The sequence below is a fragment of the Diplotaxodon limnothrissa genome, linkage group LG10, assembly GCF_057381915.1.
Source record: "Diplotaxodon limnothrissa isolate DT_005_m linkage group LG10, D_limnothrissa_male_GT1.1, whole genome shotgun sequence".
Classification (NCBI taxonomy): domain Eukaryota; kingdom Metazoa; phylum Chordata; class Actinopteri; order Cichliformes; family Cichlidae; genus Diplotaxodon; species Diplotaxodon limnothrissa.
The window spans coordinates 258,964-277,835 of record NC_140605.1 but is presented as its reverse complement, the minus strand read 5'-3'; the positions used below and the strand labels follow the sequence as shown (position 1 = coordinate 277,835).

At 42.8% G+C, this 18,872-nt stretch overlaps 2 protein-coding genes across 2 annotated transcripts in view; one reads left to right on the top strand and one right to left on the bottom strand.

The window, feature by feature from the left end:
* dmpk (DM1 protein kinase) overlaps positions 1 to 2,085 on the top strand; it is a 93,182-nt gene extending 91,097 nt beyond the window's left edge. Inside the window, exon 15 of the mRNA XM_085364212.1 lies at positions 1,984 to 2,085. Within this exon, the coding sequence (XP_085220338.1) occupies positions 1,984 to 2,073 (90 nt within the window). The 3' untranslated portion in view covers positions 2,074 to 2,085. The remainder of the gene's footprint in view (positions 1 to 1,983) is intronic.
* A 3,277-nt stretch (positions 2,086 to 5,362) lies between these two features.
* Positions 5,363 to 18,651, bottom strand: LOC146623659 (rab3 GTPase-activating protein catalytic subunit-like; the record flags this gene model as incomplete). Its single annotated transcript, XM_085364832.1, has 10 exons — positions 5,363 to 6,146; positions 6,438 to 6,553; positions 7,375 to 7,478; positions 11,866 to 11,962; positions 12,707 to 12,934; positions 16,312 to 16,503; positions 16,681 to 16,782; positions 17,384 to 17,556; positions 17,697 to 17,789; positions 18,504 to 18,651. Coding segments are annotated over 10 exons (1,437 nt in total), but the record flags the coding sequence as incomplete, so codon positions are not given.
* Between the last annotated feature and the right edge of the window lie 221 nt (positions 18,652 to 18,872).

Below are 18,872 nucleotides of genomic sequence, written 5' to 3'. Positions count from 1 at the left end.
ACCTGCTTTACCTCCTGAGCTACAGCCACATGGCGTTAAAGATGATAACATTGGATGAATTTTTTTTTTAAAAACGTAGTTACAGCACTTTCAGAAAGACATCTACTGTGATACAATCTATTCCCCACTGCGGCATAAACCATTATTGTAAATGTAAGTAATATTGAGAAATGATCTGACAAAAACATTTTGAATCAACTGAACGCATTTCAGGGAGTTTTTAGGACATGCTGCTAATAACTAATTACAGTAGTCCAGTCTAGAAGTAATAAATCTATGAATTTGTTTTTTTCTCAGCAAACGTTGCCCATTGGGGAAAAACGATTAGAAAAAGAACAGGTTGGCGATATACAGAGGTCTTCTGTTTAGGACTATGCTTCATCCTCACGTCACCCAGCCATCCTGTTTTCCCAGGAGCTCGGGACAATCCGCTGGAGGCGCGCTAACAGTGCCTATGCTAGCTTTGGGCACACCAACAGGGGACTAGCTAGCTATGGGTTTTTCAAGGGTGTGGAGTTGGGCCTTCAGTGATTCTGGCCTCCATATGAAACAGACTACATTTATTACAAGTATCATTACTGCTATAGGATGCACAGAAGTAACAAAAACATCTGAAACCCTGCGCAAGAATGGGCATGAGGGATAGGTGAAAAGGTCATGGTGCTAGCGAGTCGGTTACAAGCTAAGCTAAGCTAGTGAGTCCATAAAGACCCAGTGTGAATTCAATAAAGGGACTAGATTTTAAAATCCCTGATATTATTGTGTGGATATATACTTAGTGTGAATATAATTAGTGGGCGGTTCAAGACAAAGTGTGCTTTGAAAAAGTTATGTGATGATTACACTATGAAATAAGACGCGTTTTTAATTAAACGTTCATGAAACGTGTTTGTAAATGCTCCTACTTTGTAAAAGAATGCATTTTATTTCACTATACTTACTAGGATGTATAATGATAAATATGAGTTCACTGCAAGGTTTACTGGATTTCTATTAAAATTATGGGAGGCTGTGGCTCATGAGGTAGACTGGTTTGTCCAGTTGTGTTGATGTTTTAATCCGGTCTCCTTGTCAAATATCCTTGGGTTAGATATTGAATCCTAAATTGACACTGATCAGTGTGACACACACACTGAAAATCTGCTTGGTTACCTGCTGAAAAAAACAACAACCAAACAACAGCACAACAGAGAAACCACAGCAACACCAGGTACTTCGAAAGTATAACAACTTTATTAACTGCTGACATGTATTCAAACACTTTTGGTCCTATTGAACTTACCAAGTCAGCTTCAATAATTACTTCATCCAAAGCATCAATGTCTATTAGACCACACTCCTACAAGGTTATTCAAAGACTTTCATCATCAAATGTGGAATAGAAACATCAACTGTGATTCATTTGTAGAGGAATGGCTTGTTTGAATGAATTCATCCAGGATTTAGATTTGTATCATAGCACATTACTGGTGAATGTTACGATCTTCTTATGACAGGGTTTAATCTCTGTGTTGAACCTCAGAGCAGTATTTCATAATGTTCATGATAACATTGTATTACAGACATAATAATATACCACTAGTAAAAAGGGGATTATTCATTTATTTAAATGTTATTTATTGATATATTCAAGCTTGTGTGGGTAAACATGCTTCCCTTAGACAACATACATTTATCTATGAAGCCAGATGACACAAATCAGTTAGTTTCAAGTTTCACTTAAAGTCTTTTTATTAAACTGATTTTTTCTCTGATTTCTCTGTAATATGTTATATGTATTACAGGTTCTTTACCTTGCAATATAAAAAGGCACCGACTGACCGTTATGCTGTTGGTGCTGTATAAATAGAATTGGGGCAATTTGGGGTTTAGTCTTCCCCAAGAATACTTTACCTCTAATGGCCAAATTAAACATGATGTACAATTCAGTTTAATGAATGATTAAAGAAAATATTTTTGTAATGTTCTTTCTTTGTTCTACAGATTCGTCTGCCACAAGTAAAGAGTGAATCATACCTTCTGGTGTGTGCAGAAGGGGGGAAGCTCCAAATATGGAGGAGACACTTATCCTAAGCTCTCTGAAGATGTCACCACTAGAACAGGAGAAAAGAACTGAGCCTCTGCTTTTTGCTCACTCCTTGCCTGAGACCCTCACAGCTTTCCAAACTTCCACCTGAAAAGAAAAAGCAGGTTAAACACTGTTAATATCAACTGTTGTGAATGTGTTACAGAAGATATGAAGAGAAAAGCAGTTGCTGGAAGTTAATGAGGAAGAAATGATGAAGACATCTTCTGACCTGCCCTGCCTGCTTACCAGCCTGAAAGTCATAGAAGAAATATATTGATTTCAGAACACACTGAATTTACTTTGTTGTGTGAACACTGAAAGGGAAACGAGTCAGATAAATTGCTCCCTAACACACTACCTTTACGCATTTCAAACCATATTGCTACAATTTTTTTGTATTATGTATCAACACAGTTTGTATTTGTGTTCCATAACAATGGTTTGCTGTGTGACTTTAGAACTGAAATTGTTGACCACAATATCTGTTTATGGCAGATAATCCATCCCACCTCACAGGTGTGGTATGTCAAGGTGCTGATTAGACAGCATGAATATTGCACAGGTGTGTCTGAGACTGCCCACAATAAAAGGCCACTCTGAAATATGCCGTACATGTGTAGCACAATGACACACATGTCGCAAAACCAGTCAGGATCCGGTTCAGCTCATGGAAACAAAAGTGTTGTGTTTATATTTGTGTTCAGTGTAACAAATACTGAGACGTGTAATAATGTCGTGTGTTGTTCATCTGAGGACGCTGCAAAGAACCAGATTATTTTTATTATCCTGTTTGTCTGTTATGTGAACCTTTAGAGGATGTACCTTATAATGACTGAGTGTGTTTATCGCACTATGTTAAATGTAACTGTGAGCGACATGAGGCTTACTGCTCATGGTTACCTCATCAGTGGTGAAGTCAGCCAGCTTGATGCAAGAAACAGGAAGAAGAAAAGGATGAAAGAGCAACACACAGATGAAAAACAAAAACAGACTTTCTAATCGACAGAGCTGAAATCTGAACATGTCACCAGCTGCAGGAGGCAACGCTCTGAACCACGTCGTTCCTCCTCCAGATGGAGCTTTCACTGCCTATAGTCTCTTGACATACAATGGTTGGATTCTCCTATGATACTGTATCAGCTGAGCCTCAAATTCTTATGATCTCGAGCTTCTTCAGTCTCAGTGAATCCTTAGTTGGCTCAGATGCATCATCTGGTGTTTGAGTGTAACAAGGTGGTTGTAACACAAAAGGAGTGTAAACAGGTGAGTGTGGTTTGTAGTGTAAACTAAAGCAGCGTGTCTAACCAACCACATCTCCATCGCTCCACAGCTGCTGAGGGAGCTACAACCCTCATTCAGCCTTTCACAGACATACGGCAATGAACTGTATGAACAATAAACTTTATTCATACACACAAATCCCTTTAAGGTTGTGTCAGCGAGGGCAAACGTGCCACATCAAATACATGGAGCTACAAGCTGTGGTGACCCACTGTCAGTAAGGGAGCTTTATTACACACACACAGCATCACAACAACAGTTACCTCAAGCTGCTTCTATGTTATAAGGCAAAGACCCTGCAGTTACACAGGAAACATTAGGTGACCGTCTGTGAGCGACAGTGGGAACCAAAGCCTCTAACAAACATCCATCGATAGATGAGGGGCAGACGGGCTGAATGCAGAGAGGTCTACTAACACATGTTGAGTGAAGAAGAAACATCCAGTGCATTATGGGGAACTTAGACCTATAACTTAGACCTGTGTGCGCCTTAGCATATGCTACTTCCGGCGCATAGCGCTTAGTTTCCGGTGTGATATTCGCTCCTTGTTCACGGTCGGGTTTTTCAACCAAATGGACGAATCAAGTGGCGATTTACATTTCTCGAGATGTCGAATGTATCTGTAGATGATGTTGATCGACTTGTCGATATTTTTTCCCCCCGCGCCTCAGAGAGAGACAGGATTCAAATTTTATACTTCTCAGTATTTGTATACAGCGCTCCCTCGTTTATCGCGGGAGTTACGTTCTAAAAATAACCTGCGATTGGTGAAATCTGAAGTAGCCAACTTTATTTTTTACAATTATTATAGATGTTTTAAGGTAAAACCCGTCACTACACAATAAAGTATTCTGATTCTGATATACACTCAGACAGGCATGAACATTTTCACACGTTTCTCTCTTGTTTAAGCTCTCAAAGCTCAAACCTTCGTAGACAAATAAGTCCAGTATTACAGAAACCAAAGATCAAACCGTGTTTTCAGGTCCAGCACATGAGAACAGAGCAGCTGAGAGATAATTCAACATCAATGAATCATTAATGAATCAGCGATTCTGTACTGTACAGGAGAGACGGCACGGAGGAGATCAACAATAGTCTGCAGCCAATCAGGACGCAGAACACAAAGCGCTGTGCGCAAAAAAACAAAACAAAAAAAAAAACATGCAAACCTGCACAAAAAAAATGTGCGAAACAGCGAGGCCGCGTTATAGCGAGGGACCGCTGTAATTTTGAAGGTACGTCACAACATACCCTTCGTAAATACTCATGCATAGAGACCCTTACCACGGTTTGTTGACATGCTGTGTAGGTGTGTACTTGACTAGCAGGGAAACCTTTGACTATTGTTCACCTGTAGTTTGAATGCTGAACATCTGCCTGTTTAAATCATAAGAACTGTCACTATACAGAGATGTGCTTCTGATTCTGTAATGCAGTTCTGCTTGTGTTGAGTGATGTAAACCACCAATCGATCTGCACGCTTCAAACGTCAAAACTGATCATTTGATTTTTTTAATGACACAGCAGTGGTGAGTGTTCCCACCTTCTGCTCTTTGTAACTTAACGCCATCTTTCTGTTTTCATATTTTGGACATGATTTTGGAGTCCATCTTTGCAGCAGCAATTGACCGCAAAGTAAAGCTACCGGAAATGTACAACCCTGCATCCGATCTTAAAACAGGAAGTTAGCATTTTCTCGTGCACAGGGTCTATTGCAGACTAATCAAGGTTGCCTATCCAACCCTAACTATGTGCTTTATCAAAGAGGAAAGTTTTGTCTGTCACCTGAATGCAAACTGGAAGCTGGTTCCACAGAAGAGGGGCCTGAAAACTGAAGGCTCTGCCTCCCATTCTACTTTTAAATACTCTAGGAACAACAAGTAGGCCTGCAGAGCGAGAGCGAAGTGCTCTAATAGGGTGATATGGTACTACAAGGTCATTAAGATAAGATGGGGCCTGATTATTTAAGACCTTGAATGTGAGGAGCAGGATTTTGAATTCATGTTCCAGTTGATGCATCAGAGTCAATCTGGGATCCAGTGTGGAGCACATGGACACTTTTAAGGCTTAAAGAACAAACCGATGATTCGATTAGATACTCGGCTCCATCTCTGGAGTCACGGCCACCAAAGCTTTGTTTCTGCTAACACTGTAAACATATACAAATGCACATTAATAGTTGTTACTGCAGAAAGAGAAAAAGAAGCGTCAAAGACAGGAAGGAGATCTGCTCCACTGTGGAGAGAGCTGCACAACTTTGTTCCTGCAGAATTGTCACACAGTCAAACTGATAATTCTTCATTTTTCATTGATAGTTAAACAGACTGGTTCTTATAGCTCTGAACGTGCTTCACAGCACAGCAGCAGCAATTGTGTGTTTCAGGAAGAAACAACGTTACAATAGAGCAGACTCTCCTGACACTGACAGACAACACTGCGTCTTTACATCAGTGCTGACCACGTCCTTCCAGTTTCATCTACATGAAGTATATATAAATAAAACAGCGCTGACTTCATGTCTTGTTCTAGGACCGGGACACCGACCTATTCTTGATGCTGATATTGAATAAGTGGTTGACTGGTGTGTGTGTGTACCTCTAAAGATGTCTCTATAGATGACAAATACATGACTGTATGCATGAAACTGACAGCAAGACGTGGGAAGGACACGGAGGCAGAGTGAGAGTTACCCTCTGAGCACTGATGAAGAGTCTGTGGATTATACTGCCAGCCAGGCCCTGGCCTGCTCCTGTCACTACCACCTCTGGTTCCTCCAGCAGGGAGCTCACAAACCTAGAGACAACACACAATGTGGAAAATGTTACAATATTCCCACAAAACAAAACACTTAAATAAGAACATGTGAAACCTGAAGACACCAAAACTATAAAATAAGACCACCAACATGAGCGAGAAAGAAACGTGTGAACTGACTGTGATCCTTCAGACGCCGTCTTTGTGAAACAGATTCATCGTGACAACAAGTTACTGACTAACTATCTGTAGTGACGGTGAAGACGGTTACATGTCACCAACAGCACAAACAAAGCTGTCAGTGAGCGCAGCTCAAACTCTGCGACTCACTTCTTCAGTTCATCAGCAGCCTCTCCGCTGTCGTCCTCAGGAACGGAGAACTTGGCCTTGAGCGAGCGAGCTTGAGTGATGACTGTCTCCATGCTCAGCAGCTGGTTAATGAAATCCTGCACACAGGACAAGAACAACTGTCTGCTCAATCCTGACAGCATGAGACCCCAAGACTGTCACATTTATACACATACGTGGTTTTTCCTACGTGGAACGTTATAGGCTGAGTCTCGGGGTGTAAAAGGCGTGTTTGGAGTCACAGTGGATACATGGCATACTTAAATGTACTTTGAGAAAGCCAAGAATACTTTTACACAACAAGACTGTCCAATCAAGCAAAACTAACATGGTGGGGTTTAGCTGTGCAGCTGTACAGTGTTATTCAAAGAAAAGGGGCTGTATGGATACTGAGTGCTAGTGAGAAGAACATTTTTATATGTGAAGAAGTGATGATTGTTCTCAGACTTTAGGACAGTATTAAAGCAGGTGTTTAATGCACCTAACGTGTGATCAAACTCAATAATAACAATCTCAGTCTCTGCTTTCGATCACTGATAAACACATCCGATATCAGCAGAGTATAAAAGCTTTGAGCCCAGGTGGGAACAGCCGAAGGAATTACCTAGGTTTAGAAAAAATCACTGAGGAAGCACTGGAGTTTGTTACTCCAGCTCCCACTACAATCCCACTGCACCACACCCCTGTTTTCATGGTTCAACCATCAACAGTCATAATAATTATCAGCCAAGTTCTCAGCCATGGTGCACACTGTCCAGTCTACGTACACCTCATGTACAGCACATACTCAACTACAACACAAACACAGTTAACAATCAATCAATAATTTATTTAAAAACAAAACTTTTTTGGGTGAATCTAATGATACTTTCTTTTAAACTGAATTCTTTGTGGAAAGTCCGGTCGAGTTTTCACTGACCTCTAACTTCTTGTAGTCCTGGTTGGGGGACTGCAGGAGCTTGCTCGCTTGAACTGTAGCTTGCTGAATGGTTTTTTGCACTGATGGAATATCTTCAGCAGACTCTGAAAGAGAAGAAATGACAGTGTTTCCAGAGTGACAGAAAGCTGTGATTAAAAGAAAGACCTGCCACGTTTGTAACCTCAATTACTGTTAACATGAGAAAAAGCCTAAAATCGAGTAAACCTGCAAACTATTATCTTACTAATACAGATCCTTTTGAAATAAACAAAACCTTCACAACATTTTATAATAATTTTTACAGAGATTAAAACATATCCACAAAGTCTTGATGGATTATTATTGGAGTTAATTAATCCAGCTATTTCAGAGGATCACAGAACACATCTGCAAAATAGAAACTAGGCCTTTTGTCCAGGACTATACCCACATGTGCTTTGGCACAAGGAAAAACTCCCTTTAAACAGGAAGAAACCTTCAGCAGAGCCAGGCTCAGGGAGGGGCGGGGCCATCTGCAATAACCGAGTACAATAACCTCAGTTTGATCTGAATTAAGAAGCAGAAAGTTAGCGGCCATCCAGGTCTTTGTGTCTTTAAGACATTCCTGCAGTTTAACTCATTGGTGTGTGTTATCTGGCTTCATGGACAGATAGAGCTGGGTGTCAACTGCATAGCAGTGTAAATGTATGCTATGTCTTCTAATGATGCTGCCTAAGGGAAGCATGTATAATGTAAACAGAATTGGTCCTAGCACTGAACCCTGTGGAACTCCATAATTAACCTCAGTGTGTGAAGAGGACTCTCCATTTACAGTGGGGCAAAAAAGTATTTAGTCAGCCACTGATTGTGCAAGTTCCCCCACTTAAAATGATGACAGAGGTCAGTAATTTGCACCAGAGGTACACTTCAACTGTGAGAGACAGAATGTGAAAAAATAAATCCATGAATCCACATGGTAGGATTTGTAAAGAATTTATTCGTAAATCAGGGTGGAAAATAAGTATTTGGTCACCTCAAACAAGGAAAATCTCTGGCTCTCACAGACCTGTAACGTCTTCTGTAAGAAGCTTTTCTGTCCCCCACTCGTTACCTGTATGAATGGCACCTGTTTGAACTCATCATCTGTATAAAAGACACCTGTCCACAGCCTCAAACAGTCAGACTCCAAACTCCGCCATGGCCAAGACCAAAGAGCTTTCGAAGGACACCAGGAAAAGTATTGTAGACCTGCACCAGACTGGGAAGAGTGAATCTACAATAGGCAAGCAGCTTGGTGTGAAAAAATCAACTGTGGGAGCAATCATCAGAAAATGGAAGACATACAAGACCACTGATAATCTCCCTCGATCTGGGGCTCCACGCAAGATCTCATCCCGTGGGGTCAAAATGATCATGAGAACGGTGAGCAAAGATCCCAGAACCACACGGGGGGACCTGGTGAATGACCTGCAGAGAGCTGGGACCAAAGTAACAAAGGTCACCATCAGTAACACACTACAACGGCAGGGAATCAAATCCCGCAGTGCCAGACGTGTTCCGCTGCTGAAGCCAGTGCATGTCCAGGCCCGTCTGAAGTTTGCCAGAGAGCACATGGATGATACAGCAGAGGATTGGGAGAATGTCATGTGGTCAGATGAAACCAAAGTAGAACTTTTTGGTATAAACTCAACTCGTCGTGTTTGGAGGAAGAAGAATACTGAGTTGCATCCCAAGAACACCATACCTACTGTGAAGCATGGGGGTGGAAACATCATGCTATGGGGCTGTTTTTCTGCCAAGGGGACAGGACGACTGATCCGTGTTAAGGACAGAATGAATGGGGCCATGTATCGTGAGATTTTGAGCCAAAACCTCCTTCCATCAGTGAGAACTTTGAAGATGAAACCAGGCTGGGTCTTCCAACATGACAATGATCCAAAACACACCGCCCGGGCAACAAAGGAGTGGCTCCGTAAGAAGCATTTGAAAGTCCTGGAGTGGCCTAGCCAGTCTCCAGACCTCAACCCCATAGAAAATCTGTGGCGGGAGTTGAAAGTCCGTGTTGCTCGGCGACAGCCCCAAAACATCACTGCTCTCGAGAAGATCTGCATGGAGGAATGGGCCAAAATACCAGCTACTGTGTGTGCAAACCTGGTAAAGACCTATAGTAAACGTTTGACCTCTGTTATTGCCAACAATGGTTATGTTACAAAGTATTGAGTTGTATTTTTGTTATTGACCAAATACTTATTTTCCACCCTGATTTACCAATAAATTCTTTACAAATCCTACCATGTGGATTCATGGATTTTTTTTTTCACATTCTGTCTCTCACAGTTGAAGTGTACCTCTGGTGCAAATTACTGACCTCTGTCATCATTTTAGGTGGGGGAACTTGCACAATCGGTGGCTGACTAAATACTTTTTTGCCCCACTGTACATGCACAAACTGGAGTCTATTAGATAGATATGATACAAACCTTCACACATTCACGTGTTATCAGCACGGAGCGTCTCTGTCAACCTCTGGAAGTAAAGCTTTTAGTAAGTGTCATAAGATCAAAATACATTTTTTAAAGAAGTGAAACGAGGACATTATTGTTGTGTCCAAGCTATGTTTTGTATTTTGTAGTCCAGACTGAATCAGAATTAATTTGCATACAACCTGGATATTCACCAAAGCATTTCTGACCTGCTGAAACATTCTGGGATATTACAGAATAAATGAAAACTAGCTTTCTGGTTTAATTAGAGAAAAGGTCTGAGTATCACAGCAGGACGTTAGCTGATTGAGGTTTCTCCAAAGTACTAGAAAACTCTCCTCAGTGATGTCCTTACTAGTGTCTCTCATTGGCTGTCTCTAGACTCAGAACTGGTCTTAGCAGTATACCGTCAACTTAGAGACGATCCAGAAACTAAGACCTGTTATAATTATACGTGAACTCTCATTAGCTAAATTAATGGTTGCACTGCAGGTGTCAGGGAACAACAGCAACACGACTGAAAGATCTTTAGCTTCTTCTAAAAACCAAATCAAATTATGCCCTGCTCCAGATGTGACAGTCTGAAGACGAAATCTAGACTTTTCTGTATCCTGGAATAATTATCAATTTATTGTGTGTAGAATAAAATAAAGAGTGGGTTTTATCTGATTTCTGATCATTACTGGAGAAAACTTGACTGAAAGAAATTCATGTTGGGGAAACTTTCCAGGCTCCTTTCACAGTGAGGGTTGGGTAGCTAAACTAAATCACATTTACCTGCATTTTAACACCAGGGTCATGTTCTACCCATCATGCCTACGCAGCCCTGAAAATATCACGTGTCCATCTCTGATACTTATAAGAGCTCAAAACTGGCCCAAACCCTGATGGAGTCCAAGGGCCTGCAGTGCAGAACACATCTTGAGCCCAAATCTTGGGGGGCTCAGGATTTGGGCTTTTTCTGCAGCTCATGGGCTGCATTCACTGAACCGACCACAAACTCATCTGTGCACCAAAGTACACAGTGAGACGTCCTTTACCCTCACATCACTGGACACTTCCAGGTTCTGGGTTCCAGTCACTCTATACCAGTGGTGCCCAAATCTTTTTGCATCACAGCTGTGATACAGAACGGCTGTGTGGGCGGAGCCTGTTTCGCTTCAGTGCCGAAAAAAAGGGGTTGTATTTTGATGTAATGACTGTGTCGATGCAATCAGTCATTACATCACTCAGCTCAGGACTGAGCTGTCTAGACACCAGCGTGTATCATACAGTGCATCCACTTGCAGCCCTCCTCGTTTCCCAGCCGTCGCGCCCCCGTCTGCACATCCCCACACAGTCCTCACATTTCACAGTCAGTGATTGTAAAGAGTTCCTCTGCAGTGGCTCTGCCAGGAGCCTGTCTGCAGAGAAGTCATTCCTTTGTCGCTATCAGTGGCTTCATCCACCTGCAGAGGAAAGCAGCTACCATGCACCTTATCATTAAGCACTCGATAGGCAACTTTACGGGGGCAGAGCACAGACGCAGTTTTAGCAGAGACACTGTTGAGCACGACGGTTTAGAAGTGTGTGTCTGAAAAAGCCCTCTGACTTGTCTTTGTGCTCTGGATATTTGGCGTCTTAGCTTGCTAAGCTTTAAACTGTCACAAACTTGCACTTTAAGTCAGACACGCTGCGGCCTCTCCTCATCACCCACCGCTGCGCAGGTATGCTTCATCTTATCTTCTTTGGCTTGGAAACATATTTGGTGATGCTTAATCCTCTGCTTTGTGTTTGTGTGCGAGCCCCGTCAAAAGCCTGTGCATTATGCTGGCAGCGTCCAAGATTTCTACTTTTTTATTCATGCAGCTTCTGGTTTTTTTTCTCCATTAACATCTCGGGTTGCATTTCATTTTCTTAGTACTTATTTTAATATCTTTAGTTTTTTGTGTTTCGGTCTTACTGTAATTTACCTGCTGTGGGCTCAGAGTTATTTTCCCTGATTTTATTTCATATAAACGTGTTTCTCAACCAAACGGTGAGGACTTACCTTCTTCCTTCAACTTCAGAATAGTTGCATGAAGTATACAGGGCAGGAGGTGACGGGCCAGGTCTGCAGGTTTCTGCATCGCCATGTAGTGCAGAACCTAAAGACAAACCCCCAAAAAGTTTAGTTTGCCTGGCTTCTGTTTTCCTTTTGCTCTTTCAGATCAACAGAATATTTTTGCACAGCCAACAGGCTGCCTCTGAAGAAGACTCCAGATAAACGGTGACCTTTCTCTATGATGGTTATTCACAGAGGGACCAGTCATACCCAGATCTTTAAATCTGTCATAAGACTATCAGTGAGCATTATTTTTAACTTTCTCTTTTTGGATAAACAATGTCTTTAAAAGACAGGCAACATTTTCAGTGACGGTGCAAACTGGAGCTCCGAGCTCTGCTTTCATATGTGCAGGAAGAACATGCAAACGCTTGGCAGGGACCTGCCCGGGTCCAAATCCAGGACCCTCTTTGGGTGAGGAAACAACTAACCCCAGTTACTGTTTGTCCCTTTCCCATAAAGCCGACCGGATCATTAATAGAAGCTGGTTTAAAGTTGTTCTTCATTTAACACCATCACACCACAGAGAGCTGCTGTGTGTCAGTTAAACATCGTGTGTGACAGCATCAGATCCTTTTTCATCAACATGTGAAAATGCTTCAACATGTCTGTGAGCACAGATCTGTGTTAAACTGACTTCTCCAACATACATGAGCCAAAACGGTCCCATGGCACAAGCGGATCCTGAAAATCAGCAGAAACATTCATGAAAACACTTTGTGATCCACTTAGTAAACACATTTGGCTTAAAACATGCATGTGGCAAAACGAACGACCTGCTTCAGACCTTCTCGGCCTCCTTGGTGTCATCAAAAAGTCTTTTTTGGCGTCGTGCAGGTGTGACCCTGGCAGTCTCCCAAGCCTCCACCCACATGTTGCCTGGGATCTTCATCCTGGGACTGAGTGTCCCGGTCACCATCGTGTTGCCCTTCTCATCAACCACTTCCTCTTCTACGTAATCCCGAGGTGAATACCAGCGCACAAAATCCTCCAGGACACAGCCGGGGTTGGCTGCCTGTGGACAGAGACACAAACTCGTACTTTAAATGAAGTAATGTGTAAATATATTCACTGACACCTCATACTGGCACTGACGACTCGAACAGGGCCCACTCACGACACCACTGCATTCATGGACCCAAGCACACCAGGCTGTCACTGAACATAAAATGTCATTTAGGCATCAAAACGATTTCCTTCTGTTCAGGACTGGAAGTAAATACGTGTGATCTGGCAACAAAAATGTTTTACTTTTTTGTGTAAGAGTAAATCTGAAAATCTATGAATAACAAATCAATTGTATTTTAGTATTAAAACCAGTTCAGACTGAATAAAGAGCTCGTCCACACTGGATCAGAAACATAGAGACATGGTGGGAATAACCAACACTGTAGATTCAGGGCAGCTGCAGCATGACTTACACTGTGTGCTGGTCATTATCACTGCATTACTGCCTCAGGTCTGCAGGTCTCTGCAAAGACAAGGTTCAAATAACCTCTGAAGATGATTTATAAAACTGCAATGAGCTGTTTGAAAACTGACGACCACGTGATCGTCTGGTGATCAGAGGTTTCTGCACTCACGTAGCTTCTCCCAGCATGACTGCATCCATCATGCCACACGTGTCAGTGACAGAGTCACAGCTTTCCACAGCGTAGGCTGATCAACAGTCCTCTTATTTCACACTAGTTTACTTGTAAAAGCCTACATGACATTTATTATTAATTCATTAATATCCCATTCATTAACTGCACAGAGAAGACGTCGTTTTCTTTAAGCTAACAGTATTATTAAAGTTCTTCATGACTGGGCCCAGTGTCCTCTTTATGGTCACCCTACCACAGCAGTACTCTCTGTGACTACTGTGTGTGTGACTGCACAGTTATGTTCACTGCAGGCAGTTCACACACACACACAAAACATCCTGAACAGTAAAACTAGCAGACATGTAGCAACTCGAGGGCACACTGACGCTAATGTGTGTATAAGAATTTCTTTTACTTATGTAGGCGGGGTTCACCCTGGACAGGTCGCCAGTCGCAGGGCGAACACAGAGAGACAGACAAACATTTAACCCAGGGGTGGCCAACTCCACCAATGAATGATGAGTGTAAGCAGGTAAGAATGTATGTAAGCTCTGCTCCAGTGTAATGCATAGGTACAACAATACGCTTTAACTTTAATATAGTTTGGTCACATAATTCAATTCAATTCAATAAAACTTTATTGATCCTGAAGGCTGACCCCGATGGAAATTGGGTTAAGGCTGCCGACCTTTGCCAGCGCCATCTTACCCTTCTGACCATACATACATGACACAAACATCACATGGGGAAGACAGGTCAGAGAGGTATAACAATGGAAAATGCACCACAATGCACCAAAGATAAGGAGACAAAAATAACTCCCCCCAGACTGAGCTCCAACAGGGAGATCAGTTTGAGAACAGAAAAAAAACACCTCTGCACATGAAAAAACTCTTAATACACGAAAGAAACACATGACAAGCAACAGGGATGGGTAAAGGGTGAGAGACAGCCAGTGTAGACAGTACATCCGGGCCTGCGTGCGCTGGTCTCCTTGATCCACCGTCAGCATCGGAGGGGAATAAGCGTCGAAGGCGTTTGGAGGGGGGAGGAGTGTACATCTGCATGTGTATATATATGTCTGTGTAAGTGTGTGCGTGTCCAGAGTTCAGCTGAGACAGTGTCCTCCTCCCTGCCAGGCTAAGTAAACAGTCTTCCAGCCAACCCAGGTGGCCTTGCATGGAGTGGGAAGAACAGTCTACACACAGTCGTTATCAGGGAGTTGTTGTTCGGCTCCAGCCTTGAGCCCACGGCTGGGGCCGAAGGGGTATCCGCATAAGTGATGGAGGTTTTTACTTTAGTGCGAACAGCTCATATGAATTTCAAAGCTGTTCTAACACTCCGACACTGGTCTCTCAATCTCCCGTTGGAGAGCCGTGAGCTTCTCCATGATGTTATCAAACTTGCGCTCCGTGATGTTATCATTCTTGTGCTCAGAGAGCCGATTCTGAGAACTCACGACTGTTAACTCAAAAGACACGACGTCGTAGTCTCACTCCCAGCGCTTTATTTGTTACGCCATTTTTCTCCACACCAACAACAACCCTTCGCGGGCAACAGTACTCTCGCAATATAACAGAAAATAACAAGTTAACAACGACCGCAGTGAGCTTCTCCAAGATGTGATCCAATTTGCACTCAGAAGTCTTATTCTGAGTATTCACAGCAGCCGTAAGCTTCTCCAAGATCTTATCCATGCTGCGTTCAATGAGCCCATTTTGAGAAACTCACGCCTCTTCCCATCGTTTGAATCCCAGCGGGCAGCCTTGTGGGGGTTTGAACAGCCGGTTCCGCTTTCTTAATTCTTCGATAAGTCAGGGCCAAGCCAGCTCCGATCAGCCAGAACCCTGTTACCATGGTTCCGAATAGGTAGATCTCTTCAGCACTCAGGCTCACCCGAGCCCAGACTTCTCGTTGAGAAAGGGGTGTCAATTGCATTCAGGGAGCAGTTGATCCAACCCATAATTCTTCTTTTAGGTTTTAGAGAACAGACTGTGAGAGAGTGTTCTAGGGAAAAGTAATACAAAAAACACGAGACTAGACAAGGACACAAGAGGCTAAGCAGGGAAGCTAAGGGAGAGGAGAAAAGTGCGACTGCCTTTGTTAAGAGCAAAACTCTCTGAATGCTGTAAACACACCGTGTTTGGGTGGCTGCATCCCAAAAACACCACAGCAACACTGAAGTCTGGAGGTGGGAGCATTATGATTTTGATGTTCCCAAAAAAATGTGTGATTGCTTAGAAAAGTTATGCATAAAAACTTTATAACAAGCTGCAAAAGGGACTGAGCCATTAAATCTAACTCCAGGAAGGATGAATGGAGACATTGTTGATTAAAATCTGCTGCCATCTACCAGGATGATGAAGATGAAACAAGGATGGATGTTTCAGCAAGACCATGATCTCAAACACAGCCAATGGAAACTGTTGGTTTCAGAGAAATCAAGTAAAGCTGCTGGAACGGCCCAGCCAATCACCTGAGCTGAATCTGTGGGAAGGATCCACGGAGCATTCGGGATTTATAGACTGTTTGTGTGGTGAGTGGGTCAAAGTCATGAGCAATGATGGGACTGGTTTCTCCATACAGACGCTGCCATGAACTGTCATCACCAACATTTGTATAAAGTAATAAATAAATGTCTGTGTGTTTAATGTCCCTGTGTTACCGACATCTGGTGATAATTTCACATCAAAGCACCTTTAGAAATATATTTGCTTAGAGAACTGCTGACGTGTTCAATACTTATTTTACCTGCTATAAAATGAAAATGTTAATATGTGTGACATCTTTAAAATCAAAGCAGCACGAGCCTGTGAGGTACCCACCCACAAATAAGATGGTTATTTTCCCACCGGTAACGCAACTCAAGGACAAACTCCTGCCAGAGGTGTCCAACAGCCCGCAGCCCACCGTAGTAATAGTTGACCAGACACACACACAGAGCCAGACGGTAGGTCAGACTGTCACTGGGGGCTGACTTCAGCTGGTGGAAAAGGTTCTACAACGAGGGAAAAGACCAGCATGAAATCAAACAGCAGGACACCAAATTTAATACATTATAATAAAAATCCTGACAAAGTACTGACAGCACTGAGCCCGTCTTCACTCTGAAACTTATATTGGACCTGACCTGAGTGTAACCTTGAGTGTGCGAGTGGTGAAGAGGCAAACATACATAATCAGAGGTTTTCTCTTGCTCCGATGTCCCACTGGAGTTGGACAGCTGAGTGTTATTCTTACAGTCAGACTTCTCCACAGCAGCATCTGGAAACAGATACTGAGACACAAACACAAATAAATAAGTCTGTCATTTAGAAACTCTGTTGTTTTATAGATGTTAGAAGAATTAAACAAGTGCAGCTCACGTAGTCATCACTTCATGATAAAACACAGGATGCTGATCGCTCAGTGGCAAAAGCAGGATGTGACCAGAAGTAGACAATAAAAATAAGAACGCTGTCTGATATCCTGTTTAAGATGACGCTCTTGTGCTTTACTGAGCTGCTGTCAGATGGGATCAATATCTGTGGCCAGCACTCTAAGACATAAATGCAATTACGGCTGTAGTTTTAAGATTCAAGGCTGTCTTAGCTCGAGCTCGAGCTGCTGAGTGTGACGGGCTCAACAGTAACCAGGAAGGAAAAACTGTTTGTGACAAGAAGCAGAGGAGCCACATCAGTACGAGTCAAACTACCACACGCTCCGAGGTCTCTGCTGCTCTGAATATCACGCTCACCGTCTCCTAACACGGGATCCACACCTCTTCTGTCAGAATCAGTTTCCTCATAAAATGAGCTGAAACCATTAAAACTCAGTCAAGTATTAGTCAACTCCGACTAGTTAATGCCTTTTAAACAGGTTACATGATTAACTCTTACCAGAAGGACAGAATTGAGTATCTCGGTGTTAAGGGGCGACTCATCGATGCGTCGATGGCGGCGAATGTGCTTCCGGGCACTGTGCACCATGTTGGAGACAGACAGTTTGGAAATGGGCACAGTTGCTGCTGGCTCGGTCAGCTTGGACAAAGCAGAGCTGATATCACTGTTTTCTACAGACGACAAACACATCCAAGAGTTTCTGTTCAATTGCTGAGGCCCGGGTCAGCACAGATGCCCAGATCTCCCAGTAAGCTACGCACGTTTCCAGAATGCAGTATGGTCACTCAACAAGTAAAGTCAGGAACCTGACCTTTGCCCTCATCTTCAGCGTATCCTCTTCCAGGAATCTCCTCTGTACACTCAGTCCTACAGCAGAGTTTAAAGAGCTCTGTCACAGCCTCACCTACAGGGAACATAAACAGTTACTGACCTGATATTTTCTTATTCAAACTTTTCATGAAGCACACGCTTCAGCACAGCGAAGCAGGACAACATCTGTGTAACATTTTCTAAATCATGGACGTGGCAACAAAAGAAAAGTCCACTTTACATCACATGTAAAGTGCTTGGGGCTGTCATGAGAGGCGGGGCACACCCTGGACAGGTCGCCAGTCTGTCGCAGGGCAAACACAGAGACAGACATTCACACCGTGGGAAATTTAGAGCCCCAATGAACCTGTCCCCACTAACTGCATGTCTTTGGACTGTGGGAGGAAGTAGGAGGCCCACACATAGAACAATGAGGAAAAAAAGACACTTTATTTGTCCTTGACTATGTTCTTTCTATCGGTAGCTTGATTACATCCGTCTTATCTGCTGCGTATCATTTGATGCATGAATTTTAGCTTAGAAATAGTTTCCTCTGTGCTGTTTGGACAAAAAACAAAGCCATAAAAAGTCTTCACACATCACACAACAATGTGTATGTTTGTAATGGATCCAAGTGTATTAGCAACCAGAAAAATACAACATTAAGGTCAGTGCACTTAATGCACTGACCTTAATGTTGTATGTAGCGGTGTGTTTGAAATCTGTACTGACTAGTAAAACCTCTGTGGTCTGCCCCAAAGCATCATGGTCTCTGCCCCTGAGTGTCCCACTGATCAGTTTAACTTACCCAGTAAACACTGAGGATTTTCAGCCGTCCTGACTCGAACTGACCAGTGAGGAGCTTGAAGAGGGTCGAGGTCACTGTTGGGTGATAAACAGAGTAAACAGTAGAGGAGAGTTTCTGATACACTTTTAGTTAAAGGGTTTTTATAAGTAATGAGTCATGTTTGATTACATGTGACGTAGTCCTTCACCAGTAATCAAGATAATTACACATGTAAGCATTTCCTTATGTCACACTCAGTTTGTCCCTTCATGCTTGTTAGACCTGTGCCAGCTCTGTTTGGGCCTTACAATCAAACCCATGTACGTTTACCCTTTTAATAAACTGCTCCACCCATTTCCTACTTTACGAGTGAAATATGAAGCAATGCAG